Source organism: Callorhinus ursinus, unplaced genomic scaffold, assembly GCF_003265705.2.
Source record: "Callorhinus ursinus isolate GAN/ISIS: 27379988/994484 unplaced genomic scaffold, GSC_fseal_2.0 scaffold8, whole genome shotgun sequence".
Lineage (NCBI taxonomy): Eukaryota > Metazoa > Chordata > Mammalia > Carnivora > Otariidae > Callorhinus > Callorhinus ursinus.
The window spans coordinates 60,523,970-60,540,483 of NW_027397070.1; the positions used below are offsets into that span (position 1 = coordinate 60,523,970).

At 43.0% G+C, this 16,514-nt stretch overlaps 1 protein-coding gene across 10 annotated transcripts in view; it reads right to left on the minus strand.

The window, feature by feature from the left end:
* TTC7B (tetratricopeptide repeat domain 7B) overlaps nucleotides 1-16,514 on the minus strand; it is a 248,922-nt gene that overhangs the window by 139,179 nt on the left and 93,229 nt on the right. For 9 of the 10 annotated variants that reach the window (XM_073895745.1, XM_025869471.2, XM_073895746.1 and 6 more), the window contains one exon: nucleotides 2,873-2,951. The exons of the other annotated variant lie outside the window; for it this stretch is intronic. In XM_073895745.1, coding sequence (XP_073751846.1) covers nucleotides 2,873-2,951 — 79 coding nt within the window. The remainder of the gene's footprint in view (nucleotides 1-2,872; nucleotides 2,952-16,514) is intronic. 10 annotated transcript variants of the gene reach the window in all.

The window sequence follows — 16,514 nt, forward strand, 5'->3', positions numbered from 1 at the left end:
CTCTCATGGGTGGACATACCACGTTTTGTTTATCTAGACATCAACTGATAGAGAAATTTGAATTGTTTCCATCTTTGGCTAGCATAAATAGTGCTGCTATGAACATTCACGTACAAGTGTTTGTTTGAACACCTGCTTTCAGTTCGTCGATGTATTTATCTAAGAGTGCAGTTGCTGTAAATGGACTTGTAAATCCTTCTCAGCTATGGTCTCAGCCCAGACAGAGTTTACAAAGCAACTTTTCCGTCTCATAAGAGCGTCATAAATTTGCAATGATCAACTAATCTTTAAGGAATCATATAGTTGTGAGCAGCATTAACTGGACAAGCTTTCTGAGGGCTAGTGTAGACCAAGATACCAGTGAATAAGACCCATGAAGTGCTTCCCCACTAGGGAAGGCAAAGAATCTGTCACGGAAATGAGAAAATAAGATTCTTGGGTCCTGCCCCAAACCTACTCAGCTGGCATTTCTGAGGTCAGGAATAGGGATGTGCATTTGTTCAGAGTTCCTCAGATAATTCTGATGCACACCTTTGGTTAAGCACTCAAGGAACTGCAAGCAGTTCAACCAAGGTCACCTGAGACTCATCAACCAAGACCAAAGGTCTACTTACTTGCACCACAAATCCAACAGAGAGAGGAAGTGACCTCCCTCATGTCAACACTAACCAGTTAACAGCTGAAAATGTCCAGGGGCAGCTCCAGTCTACCCAGACTTCTTTGGAAGCCTCCTCACAATACGTCTCAGAAAAAAGAAAATAATAACTGAAGAAACCTCTCTCGCTTCCTGACATTTCTTTATTCAGAATCCCACCTCACAGGATTTTTAGAAGTTAAAAGTACATTGATCTGAATATCAGAAACCTTAGGCAATAATGGAAGATATTCTCTAATTCTGTGAAGAATAATGTTGAAGTAAGCAGCAGGCAGATGCCCACAGAATATTCAATGCACTCACACCTTCTAATTGGAGAAAAACATCAACAATATGACCAAATGCTCCATATTTAAGCAATTTAGGAAGATTGGCTTTTTAATCAGCTTTTAAAACAATTATAAGAACACTTGGCAATATCATCAGTTACTTTAATTGTGCTTCTAAATCTTAAAAGAAGCTATTCATGCTGACCAGGCAAGAAGTTTTATGAACTCTTGGGAGAAGGTCAATTTGAGAGAAAAGACACTTGGCAACAATTTTTATTCATATTTTTTCAGAGTTTTTCCTTAAAGAACTCTACAAATCAAAATGTCTGGTTTGAACTTCTTAAGGCACCCCAAATCACATCAATATATAAATAAATACCAAAGACCAAGTAAGGTCTTGGTTGCAGGTGTGGAGTATAAAGTTGCTCCTCTTGTCCCCCGCCCCCCGCTAATTCTAGGAAAACTTATTGCTTCGTCATCTGGCCCACGAGTTGGATATCTGCATCCTAAAACCCTAGAGACACCAAAATGAAGATACAGCCTCACTTCTCAGGACAAGGGTCACTGAGCCTGGCCCAACTGAAAACTCTCCCACAGCACTGAAAGGGGTCATGACGATGGGAGGACGACACCATTGGTAACAAGACAAAAGAAGGTGGGATCTTACATGGGGTTGTTATGTCCGTTGTGACATGCGGTATTTGCTTCGACTCTGGTGAGCACCAGGCCTTCACCCAGACAGGCCTTGGCTATGGCTCTGTAGAGCAAGCTATGGAGGTATCAGCAATCACCTCCCCAGCCAGGAAAGTTCAAGGGTTAACAAGGAAGAGAGAGAACTTACGCCAACAACACAGCCAAACTGCTGATGAACCAGGTTATCTAACTAGCTTTTCTATTTCTCCTCTAAGTTTTAGCATCAATATAATGAGTCAAACAACGAGGTGCTCTTCAGGATCCAATCTGATTTCCTCTGGCTGGGTTTTGTTGTGAAATCATTAGCGTACAACCAACCCCTTCACCACACTAGCGTCTGGGAGGGCTTACATTCTGCCTGCCTTACAGGATGCATTTCTTCTGTTTCAAGAGGTAGCACGACCAATAAGTATATAAAAAGATGCTCAACATCATTAGCCAGCAGGGAAATGTAAATTACAACCACAATGAGACAGCACTTCATACATACTAGGAAGGCTAGGACTAAAAAGACAGACAATAACAAATGTTGTCAAGAATATGGAGAAATTGGAGACCTCGTAACTGCTGGTGGGACTACAAAATGGTGCAGCTGCTTTGGAAAATCGTCTGGCAATTCCTCCAAATGTTAAACGTACAGCCTGTTCACCTAAAACTTGTCCACATGTCCACCTAAAAACTTGCGTAAGAATGTCCATAGCAGCATTATTCATAATAGCCAACACGTGGCAACAATCCAAATGTCCATCAACTGATGAATAGATACATAAAATGTGTTATATCCATGCAGTGGAATAGTATTTGGTCACAAAAAATGAGTGAAGTGCCGATCCATGCTCCAACATGGGTGAACCTTGAAAATACCATGCTAAGTAAAGCAGGTCGGTCACAAAAAGACTCCCTAGTATATAATTCCATTTACATGAAATGTCCAAGATAGGCGAATCCATGAAAGCAAAACATAAATGAGCGGTTGCCAGAGGCTGGGGGAAAAGGAGAGAATGGGGATTGACTACGGATAGGTATGGGGTTTCCTTTTGGGGATGAGAATGTTCTGAAATTAAATATTAGTGATGGCTGAACAATGTGGTGAGTACACTAAAAACTACTGACTTGAAATGGATGAGCTGTGTGGTGTGGAAATTATATTTCAACAAAGCGTGTATACACACACACACACATATATGATGGGGGGGTGGAGAGATAACACCTCAAGTGCCCTTCTGGTCTCGATCCAATTATCCATCACACTCACCATTCGCAGGTTTTGTGTTGTTCTTGTTTCTACGGCTCTGAGGATCTCTCTAAATCTCCCAACTCCTCTCGTCAAGTTCCTGTGTGCACACAGAATTTGACAGGGTTTCCATCTGGCGTGCATTAATATTAAATATTTTATACACATATTTCGATGCATTTTGTCTACATAAAAGCTGTTGGTTAGATTTTAAGCAAACAATTATTCTGCACATGCCTGTCCATCTCTGCTCAACTCTGAGAAATTTGGCCTGGGATTGCTGGTCTTTTGTGCTTCCACAATCAAATTTTTTTCAAGGGGGAAAAAAAATCTGAAAATCAGTTCTGAAGCCAAAAGAGGAGGAGGAGGAGGAGGAGGAGGAGGAGGAGGAAGAATAAGAAGAGGAAGAAGAAGAAGAAGAAAAAAGAAAGAAAGAAAGAAGGAAGGAAGGAAGGGAAGGTAGATAGGTAGGCAGGTAGGCAGACAGATGTAAGGTATCTTGCAAGAGTCTACCTTCAACCTTACAATGGCTCCATAGTTTTCCTGCTCTACTGCGTGGTGCTGAAATCTGTTTTCACTTAAAAGGTGGGTGGCAAGAGGGTACGGGAATACTCACAAGGCACTGAAAGCAGTGTGCTAAAGGCTTCCTGTAACTTGCCATTTTTATGGGCAGGACAAAGATAACAGGTATGAAAACTGAGGGGCTCCACCAAGCAATCACTCTGCATCTCTGAGAACCTAAATCACTGCCCAAAAAAGCCACCAAGCCAACCCCCCCCCCCCCACTCTCCACCGACAAGAAGAAGCAAGTGGTCAAAGGCCCCTTCTGTGAGCAAATGCATGAGGACTGGAACCCTGAGCCACCTGACTCGCATGGGAAGGCATCTCCTCTCACTGCCCCACACCTCACACTGAGACGTTTCTGGTGACACATTTCAGTACAGGACAGACAACTCTTTAGTAACAGCCTGGTCACTATATCCAGCCCCCATTTGTAGTCCTCCCTGAAAGCTGTGCTGGTCCCGTTCGGCTGGGAACACTTCCCAGTCAGTCCCTTTACATTGAGCGCTACCACCACCTACGACATAACTCGGTGATATTTATAACTTGCTCATTAGAACACATCTCATCTTTCCAAAAAACCACAGAGCGGGTCAGCCAGGGCAGACCTGTCAGCCGCCTCTGCGGGCTGTGGCAGGAGCTCTAGGTATTTGACTGTCTTCTTGGATGACATTTTAAATCGTGCAAAGGTATTTAATCAAACTGAATGTGGGTTCTGCGTGCTACAAGCCCCCACAAGGGCTATTAATTTGTGTCTTCTACCTACACGACATCCCAGGACTCTCGTTCACAAGAACAGCCTAATAGTTTATTGGCGTTCAATACATCAATACTCCCATATCCCTCTCACCCACACATATCAGATGATTCTTGGTGGCACAAAAAGAGATGCTGGTGCTCAGGACTCCAAGCAGCGCTAAAGGAACTCTAACAGAGACGTGAATGAAAATTAGGTAATGGGCCCTAGGACACGCAATCTACTCTGCTTTCCCCTTCGTTTGTTTTTATGGGATCCATGTTCACAGGCAACAAAGTACATTTGCTTTGGACTGAAGCTCGGCTCTCCTAAGTAATGGGGGGAAGGAAACAGCTATAACTAATCAGGGATGGGCGTGGACACAGTGGTCTAATTTTGCTCCAGAATCACAGACTATGCTCCTGCCATGTGTACAAGGAACAGCAGTCTGAACTGTATGACACACGGGTGGGCCTGAGGGAACGTAACTGGAGACCCAGGTTCACAGGGCTGTTTTACCAGGGTGGCAATTAGCTCTGAAAAGGCAGCATCAAATCTAAATAGGATAAGCCAGGGTAGGCTACAAGATAGGCACTGGTCATTCGGACTGTCTCTCACGCCCTCCTGGCAGAATGAGATACTTATCCAGTTACAAAAGCATAGAATTTTCTAGCTATTCACAAGCCAATGCAATTTAGTCCGTTATGACATAGAAGTGAAATGCCTTGCTCAGGTTCACAAACCCAGTGAGAGAGTGAGCTGGAAGCTTTCTACTAGATTCTATCATGTCAGCTCTAAAACTGTACTGTAGCTCTAGAAGAAAGAACAAACAACAAATACAAGAGCTCAGGTCTCGGGCTTATATCACTTATATGCAAATTACTTCATATATACATAATACATATTTTACACGTTCCAGTGATCACGGCTAACGAGATGCTCCCAGGAAGTGGCTCAAAATTGGAAAGAAAATCCGTCGGCCCAGGTGAAGCAGTGTGGTGTCCAGGGCACTGCCTCGGCGGCCTTAGAAGAGAAAGGATAGCTGGAGAAATTCAACTCCCCTCTGAGGGCCGGCTGGCACTCCCGCGCGGGACCGAGGCCCCCTGCTGGAGGACTGGAGGAAGTGCCCGGGACTCAAGGGGGAGCCCTACAGGAGGAGGCGGGTCCACCACTGGGGGCTTCGTCCCAAGGTAGGGACAGTGGCCTTGAAGCAAATGCTGTTTTTCTCAACCGCTTCCAGATTATTTCTGGAGAGAGCCTAGGATTCAGAATCAAATTCTTCCTCAAGCTCTGGGAGGTCCTGCTTGTAAACAAAGGATCCGCGGTAACCCCCGAAGGCCTGACACCTTGCCAAGCAAACAAACGTGGCGCCCTCAGGAACAACCACAGATCAGTCCGACAGCAGGGAGAAGGGGCTGGAGGGGAAAGATTTTAAATATTAGAAGAGTAAGAAAGTTTCCCAAATGCAAAAACATCTCATTTTCAGCAACTCCTATACTATTCATACATTTTTTTGAGTCACATAATTTTGTTCAACCAATCATTTCCACCATTGCCAGGAGAGCAGAAAAAAAATTTTTTTTAAGCTAGATGGATAATCATGATAGAAAGGAACAAAAAGGGGAAATTAACTTATAAGAATTACATTCTAAGTGCTATGAAAGACTCCAATTTGAGGGAAATAAAAGCCACATGATTGCTTTCATGTCTCTAAACTATTAGTTTATTCTTAAAATGTTGAGGTCGGTAAATATCCAGAATGAACTGCTGCTTAAAGACTCCACTCCAAAATGAAGACGAGGGAACCAGGGACTCTCCCTGGTTTTGAGGGTTTCCAAAGACCCTTCACATTAGGTCATTTATTCCATTTCAACATCCCTGACTGAGAGAGCGCAATGATGTCAGAATTCATTATGGCAAACTATTCTCAAAATGAGTGTTCCTGCCAGCCTATGAGCAGCAGGCACTTTGGCAAGCTGTCAGAACGTGGGGTTCACCTCCCGCATCTTGCTTGGCTAAGCTTCCTGAGCCGGGTGCGTGTCCCTCCGTGTGGAACGGTTCCCAATGGCTCAGCTATTATTAGGGAGAAAGGAAGGGCCTGCGTGTCCCCTGAGCACCAGCTGCTTGTCCCCTGCTTTCCCTTGCCAACATCCCTGTCCGTCCCCGACCCTGCAGAGGGGGCTCAGGCCAGTCCCCCCGCCTTGCTCATGTTCAAACCCAGGCTACCTACTGCTCTGTCTTGACAGTAGAGCCCACCCACTTTTCACAGGGACACACTTGACTCCTGGTGACCTATTTGCACTTTTTCTTCCCTCCTTTTTCCATCGGGTTTCATCATCGTCCTTCCTCCTTCCAGGTCTCATCTGCTGGCTCTTAGGTCAGGGCAAAAGCATGACTTCCTGAGGACACCGAGGGAGGCAGACTCGCTAGCACTTGGCCTCCCTCTTGACACTGTAGTGCCTGCAGCAGCATTTTTGAAGGCCGGTCTCTGGAAGTTGTAACTAAAGATCAATTACAGAACAAGTCAACACCATAGATCTCTCAGAGCCTAGAAATCGTGTGGCTTTTCTGGGGTCCCTTCTTAGCAACGAGCACTCCTGAAGCTCTTAAGCAGTAGGTCATTTCAACAGTTACTAAGCACTATTGTATGTCAGGTTCCAGGCTCATCCCTGAGGACATGCTGGGGAGCAAGGGACACCATCTCACCTCAGGTTGCTGAGAGGGCTACACACCCCCGCTCCCCCCATAAGAACGTAGGCACCTTATGGACCAAGATCTGTGTTTTGCTCATCTACATATCCCAAGCCCCTCAAACAGGGCCTGGCATACAGCAAGTGCTCAATATATACTTGTTGAGTGTATTTCAGAACCACTGTGAGTCAAATAAACCAAGACCAACAAGGGGATACATTTTCTACCTGTTCCTTGTCCCCTTCTTTCTCACTGCACTGGACTGGGCAGCCCAGCAAAGAACTCTCTTAAACAGAACACATCACACATGTGCTCGGTGGTGTTGCAGCATGGGTCCCGCGGGAGCCGTTGACACCTGCCTGACCAAGTGACACAGCTGGGCATGCCTGGCCTGACAGCTTTGAGAGGGCTGCACAGATCATAAGGATTTTGAAGACCTTTTTAAAAACCTTCCAGACATTTTGGGCGGCTTTCCTGCCCACGTGCCTTTATACATGCTCCTCCCTGTCTGAGGTGGTCTGGGAACTGTTAGTTACCCTTCCAGACCTGGGTCAAAGGCCACCCTTGGGAACGGTTTCCCAGCTTCCCTAGGAAAACACAGGTACTACTTCCTGGGTGTTCCCAACAAGCTCGCACGTATTTTGAGCAACACACTGATTTTCATTTGTATTTATGTCTGTTGGCCCACCAAACTGTGATCACCTTGGAAGCAACGGCCCTCTTTGTGCCTACTGCTACACAGAGCTAACCAGGCACCCGGTGACACCTGGGAAGCTGGGTGCCCTCAAAAGAGAGAAAAGAGTGAGCGCCATCTTATATTCTGAAATCTCTTTCCCTATCTCCTTGCTGAAGAGTTTTCTCAATTACAAACGGGACACCTAAAGCAGACACTTCTTACTTCATGAGATCCACCCCAATGGCATGCTAGCCACTGTCAACACAGCCCCAGAAAACCAGAAATAAACCACGCTGCTCTAGGTCACTTGTTCTTAGTTCTCGGGCTTGAGAATTGCTTCCTCTTCATTTACATAACCTGAGTAGCACCTATTTGGAAAAAGTCTGAAATCAAAACCAGATATCCAGATCTGGAAAGCGGGAGAAGAAAAAGACATCCTTCACAGTCCAAAAGGGTGCTTCTGGCCAGCTGTCAGGGAGCTGTTTTTCCCAGAATGGCCTCCAGCTTCTCCCTCTGTACGCACTCCTCACCTCGTATCCAGTGACGTGCATTTGTGAAGACAGATGGCCTGCTGGAGTCAGAGGCCAGGGATCAAACCCACAACCTTGGCCTCGTTAGCAAAAGACTCAGTGCGATCAACGGAGCAAGCCAGCTGTCGCCTAGATATGGTGATGGAGGGTGTGACAACCATCCACACTGGGAAGTGAACAAGCAGGCGAAGCTTCCAGAAGTCTCATTTCAAACCTAATGAGAGTTGTACTAGGCTTAACAACATTTTTTTTGACTACCTCAGCAACTAAGGCTTCCCCACGACAAAAGCAGAGCAGATGAGGCGTTTTGGTCAGCACGCCGAGCGTGTGCCATGTACCAGGCAGCGTCCTGGGCAGCAGACGTTCAAGTCCCACAAGGCACACAGAGCTGTGTCGGCATCGGGACAGGGACATGCAGACAGGTCCTTCCAAAGTGGCGTGCTAGAGGCCCACAGATGCAAGCTGGACTCCAAAAATGAACCACCCTGCCTCCCTCAACAACCTGTCCCTTGACAGCCACCCAGACCCCAGCTCTCTGAGGAAACGGCACAGTATGGGGAGGCTTGCTTCCTCTCAGGTCCTTCCTCTCCAACCTTTGGGAACGGGTCAAAGGATATCAAGCCTCATTCCAACAACATATCCTGAGTGCCTACTGTGCAAAGGGGCCCAGGGGTGCAATCATGAGCCATCCAACAAGCGTGCATCCTCAGGAGCTGCACTGTAAACCACACTCAACTTCACCCCGGAAACTAAACAGTATCCAACACGAAGCTGGGCTCCTCGATCTGATAATACCTACATCAAACAACCCAGAACTTGTCTAACATGGAAGGCCTGGAAATCCATACACTTATCTATATACTTACACTTGGAGAGACAAAACAGAACATGGACCCTGGAGCCAGATAGGATGGGCTCAAGTCCCAGCTTTACACTCACTAGTTGTTGACCTTGGGCGAGGGCCTGTGCCTCAGCTTCTTCATCTGTAAAATAGTGATAACAAATGCACCCCCCTTATAGATTGGTTCTAAGAATTAAATGAGTTAATGCATGCAGTAAGTGCTTTTAAGTGTTCACCAGTATTACTACTATTATCGTCAAAATTCTGCCATTGCTCTGAACCGTTTTGGAATTCTGGAATCTACCTTCCAGTCCATCTACAGAACATGAAGGTCTGTTTTATTGCTTTGGTGACATTTAATTTTGGAAGAAAAAAAAAGGTATTCCCCAGTTTGATTCATTCATTGACTTTGTTATTTACTGAAAGACTGCCATGTCCTCAAAGACAAGACAGCAGCCGATGTCACGTGAGGTTAACAGAAGCTCCTTTTCTGGGGCTCTGTGGTTACTCTCCCAAGAAATGATGGTGACATCTTCTATGAGTGTGGGTGCCCACACGGAGGAGTGTAGAGTCTCCACCGAAGGCTAGAGGGGAGGGGCAGGGACAAATGCAAAGCTGAAAAGTTGAGGAACTGAGGGGGTTGAACTGAATCCTTCTTTCTCTATGTCTGTTAATACAGCCAACTTCCAGAGATTGTTCTGGAATCAATTGACAAGGGCCAAGCCAAACTCAAAAATGTTATTGGGTGTTTAGTGGCTCAAACTGGTGATTTGGGTGCTTGAGCTACTAAAGTTTTACGAGTGTGTAACACAAAGCTGACCAGAGAAAAGCTTAGCACTGACATAATTTACTTCCAATGAGGCAAGTGTTTGCTCTGGATCCTGCCCAAGCTGGAAGACATCCACATTTAGCATAAGGAGAACAGGAGTGGCCAGGGCTCCAAATGACCTGCTTCCTAAGAAGGGACACAATTGCACGCAACACTGATGAGCACCAGGCCAACTTACTATTCATTTTGTAAGTCAATATAAAGGTAGTAGACAGACAATCTAAGAGAGATAGAGATAGTCCGCTAACAATATGACTTCAAATGTTAATCAACACTAAGCAGCAAAGTCACATAGATAAAAGGACTTTTGACCTCCTCTTCATCCCGTTGGCTGCACGCTGGAGAGGGGAAAAGGCGGGAACGACATCAAGGGGAGGACAGTCCTTCCAAATGCACCACAAGTACTTGAGCTAAACATGAAGTACAAGGATCAGAGTGCAATGTTCACTTCCATTTCAATTAGCAGGAAACAGAACTGCATTTCCAAAATAACATCTGGGGACAATATTTCAAAAGCTATGACAAGTGAGAAAAAAAACCAAGGGAGTAGGAAAAAAAAAAAAAAAAAAAGACCTTTAAATGTATGGGGGTCACTGGTCCAAATGCCTGCAAAAGCCAAGCAGGCAGCAACATGGGGAGGGAGAGACCGTGCGGGGCCAGGGAGCGGCAGCAGCTCGGGGGGCGCGGTGCTCAGGCCCCAGGCCTGCCTAAGGTGTCCTGTCCAAAACCAGGCCAGATGCACTCAGTAGGGGGCTCGGCCATTAAACTGGCAAATAAAAACCCCCAATATTTTTCTTGGGGGAATAAAGTATTGCAGTATGGCTCGACTTGGGGCAGCGTGGTGCCGTTTGGGATTCTCGTACATTCTCGTGAGTCATGGCAGATAATTTGCTTAGGTCTGGGAGAGGCTAATCAGTTGGGGACAGAAAAGAGAAAAGGGCAAAGGTTGAGAGTGATCATGAGAAGGCGAGGGCCGGAGAATGGAATGTGAGACATCTGGAAACACTGCCAGATGCTAGGCACGCCAGGGAGGAGCAAGACCTTGGGCAATCGGCTTCACCCTGCTGTGCTTGTTTCCTCATCTACGAAACGGGACTATCCCCACTCCCGATGCCTGGAAAGCTCCTGGCCCAGTGCTCAGAATCATGTCAACCCTCCCATTCCCCCACCCCTCCGCTGCCTCCCACCACCTGGCCCTCCCTTCCACATGGAAACATTCATGGGGCAGAAGCCAAAAGCAGCTGCTAGTACGTTTGTGTACCTCTGGTTTAGCAGAAAATACTGCCAAATTAGAACTGGTTTCTATTGTATACCATGTCAAAGCTGTCTTCTCAACCAATAAGTGTTTATTTAGCACCTTCTGGAGTTTTGTATGTGGAGAAACAAAGGCTCAGGAAATTAGGTCAACGTGCCCATGGTCATCATCCAGCCCACGGACAGAAGAGCTGGGATTTGAACTCAGGCTCCATCTGATTCCGGGGCCCGCAAAAGCTGAAAAGGACTCCTGTGGTGCAGGAGCCACAGACAAAGTGGAAACTGTGACTACTTCCCATGACACAAAAAACAGAGGCGGGAGAGATGCCAGAAAGGCTGGGAGCTAGCCAGGGCCAGATCAAGCGTCCACCTGGATGTGCTTGTTTCTAAAGAAGGGATGGGATTCGGGGCCCTCCCACAGGGGTGGACAACAAGGGGACAGCAGAGAATTTTCTGCTGAGCGGTCTGAGCAGACAGAGAACTCTGAAGTAAGACAGTGTCAGACAAAGAGACTCACAGTGATGAAATGATGACAATACTGAAATGGGTCTGTCCATCGTCGTTACATTAGAAATTCAATTCTTTCATCCTACAGCGCCTCGTGTATCTGGCCCTTCCCAGTCAGAATTCACAACCAATCACCCCAGATGGTGAGCTCAATTGTACCTTTGGACCATATATAGAAAACAAGCTTCGCCAAGCCCAAGAGCGGGACAAGTGTGATCTATGAGGAGCATATTTAGTTTTCTCGGGGGAAGAGGCTATTTCCAAGCCCCTCCAAGCCATCCAGAAGAGCTGGCATTTATCAACAAACCACTGACAAGATCATTAAGACATATTTCACTCCCTCTTCAAGAAAGCCCTGCCTCCAAGACTTCTGGCTCCTTCCGGACAGAGATTGGGTCCTCATGTGCCCCAAGAACAAGACCCAGCCGCATACCTGCTATTCACGGGGCCACTGTGAGGATAACATGAGGTAACAGTAAACACGAGAGAAGGTGGGCCATCACCATCATCTTCTTCTGAGCAACACTAACTGGTTCCATGCCCCACCCCAACCCATTATTCCAGATGGTCCTCTCACTAAGCTAGCAAGGCACACAGGACTTCATTATCTTCCACCGACAGGGAGGGAAACGGAGTCCCTGAGAGAGAAAGGGAGCGGCCTTTTGATTCCCAGTACGGGGATCCCTCCGCTGGCCTCTGCTGGGCAGTGTTCTACCTCATCTTTCACTGCCCACCCTCCCCCAACTTTTTAAACTTTTTTATTGTATAAAATATAGACACAGAAAGTCATATCAAACAACTCTATTGCCTGGGGAATTCTTAACGAGACAAACACCCTTGTAACTACCACCCAGGTTAAAAAAAAAACCATTGTCAATCACCTCATCCCAATTAACAGGCTCCCCTCTCCACCCAAAAGTAACTGCTTCCCTGACTTTTAGAATAATCACCTCATTCTACTTCCTTATGGCTTAATCACTCAAGTGTACATGCCTACATGACTTTAGTCTTGCCCACTTTCACCCTTACTCAAGGAGTCTTTAAGAGCTCTTCATCTGTAGATGCCCTTTTCTAGCTCTTTTTTCTCCTTACAATTTATCTGTTAAAGAATCTGAACTGTTTGACCCATAGAGTTTCCCCTTGGATAGAAAACTGCATAATTTCCTATGTTCCTCTGTTCTCTGTGTTTCTTTCACTTGGCAGCTGGATTTCAAGGCTTGACCAATCCAGGTTCGGTCCCTTTGCTCAAGATTTTGCCAGTGGTGCGCTCTTCTATCAGGAGCCACATCATTTCTGGCTGTCACTTTTTTGGGGGGGCAGGGAGGGGTGCTAGCAGCCCTTGATGCTCAGTGGTTAGATACATTAATTCACTGGGAGTTACAAAATGGTGACATTCTAATGTAGAATGTCTCACTGTAGTTTTCATTCATTAGCTGGAATAATCTTATAGGAAGGTGGCTTCTTTCATCTAATATTTGGTTCTCCAGTTCTTTTTATTTACTTTGTTAGATACTGATTTAAAACTCATGAATTTAAACATATTTGATGAGGCTATTGCAATTTTTATCCTTCTTGAAATTCAAATTGTCCCATATTTGGCCTGAATTCTTTTACCATGATCCTAGAAATCTTTTAAGTTCCCTTGCTCTCTGGTACGTAAAGATGTTCCAAGTTCATCCTATTCATTTCTTATTCCAGAACTGGAATGAGTTTTCTTTTATTGGTAAATGATAATTCAAGATCACAGCCGTGGCACTAGGGATGTTCACTGCCATTGGGTCGGTCACTGAGATGGGCCTCCCTCTCTCTCTCCCTCCCTCCCTTCCTCTCTCCCATGCCCACATGTATATATGTTTATATACACACACATGCACACACATGTACATGTCCAAACACACACAATACCTCACGATTTCCATCGTTTCCAATATTTCCAATTTAATCATTCGAATTCGGGACTGTTTTTTATTTCTTCTATCTTAAATCTATTTTGCCTTTCTCCCACACTAAGAATCCTGGTTCTCAAGGACACAGGGGATAATAGTTAGAACATTCCATAAGTATTCATTTGCTTTATTCCATGTCACACAAAAGCATTTCAGAATTGCAATGCCAATAATACCACCACCATTATGATTACTGAAATGTTAAAAATTTATTTTCTGCATATGCTATCAGCATTCTCCTTCCATTTTTAAATGTATCATTGTACTCTATCTGTAATGAGACACACAAAGAAACAGAAAAGTTTGACCCATGGTCAGAAAAAAGAGCAATCAATATAAATTCACTCCGAATGGGCCCACATACTGCATTTAGCGAAGACTTCAAAGAAGCTATTATGAGTACGATCAAAGATGTAACAGAAACTACATATAAAGATTTTTTCAAGATCAGATGATGATGATTCAAAAAATGGGGACTCTCAATAGAGAAACAGAAATGATAGGAATTAGCTAAATGGAGATTTTTAGAATTAAAAAGTATAAATACAATAAAAAATCCCCTAAATGGGTTCAACAGCAGCTTTGAGATGGCAGAAAAAAACACTGACATTAAAGATACATGAATAAAAATTATCCAGACCAAAGAACAGAGAGAAAAAGGACTGAAGAAATACAGGCACATAATTATAAAACTGCTAAAAGACAAATATATATATATATATATATATATATATATATATATATATATCAAAAGTAACAACTAAATTAATCACATACAAGGGAATTAACAATAAGATTGACAGCGACTTCTCATCACACATAGTGGAAGATACACTCAAGGTTCTGAAAGAAAAGAAACTATCACCAAGAATTCTATATACAGTAAAACTGTCACTCAGAAATGAAGGTAAATAAAGATGTTCCCAGATAAACAAAAAGGTGAGAGAATTCATAGCTAGCAGACATGCCCAGTACAAAATTTTAAAGGAAGTCCATCAGACTGCAAGGAAATGACAACTGAGGGTAATTTGAATCCATAGGAAAAAATCGGCTAAGAGTACTAGAAATGTAAATATGTGGATAAATATAAAATATTGTATAAATACATTTTAAATCATTTCAAACTTATATAAACAATAAGATTGCTATAAGGGAATATTTTTCTGCACTGTTGTGTTTATAAAATATAGAGACGTTAATAGCACAAAGGGAGGAAATGAAGCTATATTAGAGCCAAGTTGTATATTTTACTAAAATTAAGTCAGTATGAACCTGAAGTACTCTGTGATAATTTAAGATGTACGTGATAATTCATAGAGAGACCACTGCAAATATTTTTTTAAAAAATACAGCTAAAAAATCAACAGAAACAGAAGAACTAAAATGTAATACTAAAAAGCATTTGTTTAACACAAAAGAAGGTGATAGAGAGGAACAAAGAACTTAAAAAGATGCCAGACATATAGAAAACTGAGCAAGATGGCAGACAAAAATCTGATCATATCAATAGTTACATTAAATGTGAATGGATTAAACACTCCAATCAAAAGGCAAACATTTTTATAACAGCAAGATCCAACTAACCATATGCTATCTATAAGAAATATAAAAGAGAGGTACTTTACTCCAAAGACACAAATAGTTTGAAAATAAAAGGACAAAAAAGATATACCTCTGTAAACAGTAACTACAAGATAGCTAGTGTAGCTATATTAGTATCAGGTAAGACAGTCCTTAAGTGATGAAACACTACCAGAGACAAGGAGGCATTTATGAAGAACCTACAGCTAACATCTTATATTATGGTGAAAGACCAAATGCTTTCTTCTTAAGGTCAGGCAGGAATAAGATAAAGATGTCTGCTCTTACCACCTCTCTTCAACTTTGTATTGGAAGTTCTTGCCAGTGCAATAAGGTAATAAATGGAAATAAAAGACATACAGTTTGGAAATGAGAAGTAAAACAGTTTTCATTCACTGATGACATGATCCCATATATAAAAATTCTAAGTAACCTATTAAAAAATTACAACAACTAATTAATAAGTTTGCCAAGGTTGCAAGATACAATATCAACATTCAAAATCAACAGTTACATCTATATAATAGTAAAGTAATCTGAAAGTGAAATTAAGAAAATAATTCCATTCATAAGAGCATGAAAATGAATAAAATACTTAGGACAAACTTAACAAAAAAAAAGGAAAACTTGCACAATAAAAACTACAAAACATTTTTGAGAGAAATTAAAGAAAATCTAAATAAATGGAGAGATACTGGATTGGAAGATTCACTATTACTTATACGGCAATTCTCCTTAAATTGATCCAGAGATTCACTGCCAACCTTATCAAAATCCTGGCAGGCTTTTTGTGTAGAAATTGACAAGCTGATTCTAAATGTATATGGAAATGTCAAGGACTGAGAGTAGCCAAAATAATTTTGAAAGAGAACAAAGTTAGAGAACTTACACTATCTAATTTCAACACTTGCTGTAAAGCTACATATTTAAGACAGTGTGGTATTGGCTTAAGGGTAGACATATAAAATCAGTAAAACGAAATAGAGACGCCAGAAATAAACCTTTCGATTTATGTTCAGTTAACTAATTTTTTACTAATGTGTCAAGGAAATTTAGTGGGAAAAGAGACTCTTCAACAAATGGTGGCTGGACAACTGGGTATTCGGATACAAAAAAATTCTACTTTGACCCTTACCTCACACCATACACAAATATCAAAAACCAGACTAGAGACCCACATGTAAAAGCTAAAACTATAAAATTTCTGGAATAAAACATAGGAGAAAATCTTTGTGGTCTCAGATTAGGCAAAATTTTCTTAGATGTGACACCAAAAGGATGATCCATAAGAAGAAAAATTGATAAAATGGACTTCATCCAAAGTCAACTTTTCCTCCTTAAGTGACATCATTTAAAAAATGAATACAAGCCACAAGACAGGCAGAAAATATTCGCAAATTATATATCTGATAAAAGACTTGTATTCAGAATATATAACTCCTACAATTTGATAATAAGACAACTGAATAGAAAACAGGTCAAAAAATTTGAATAGATGTTTCACCACAGAA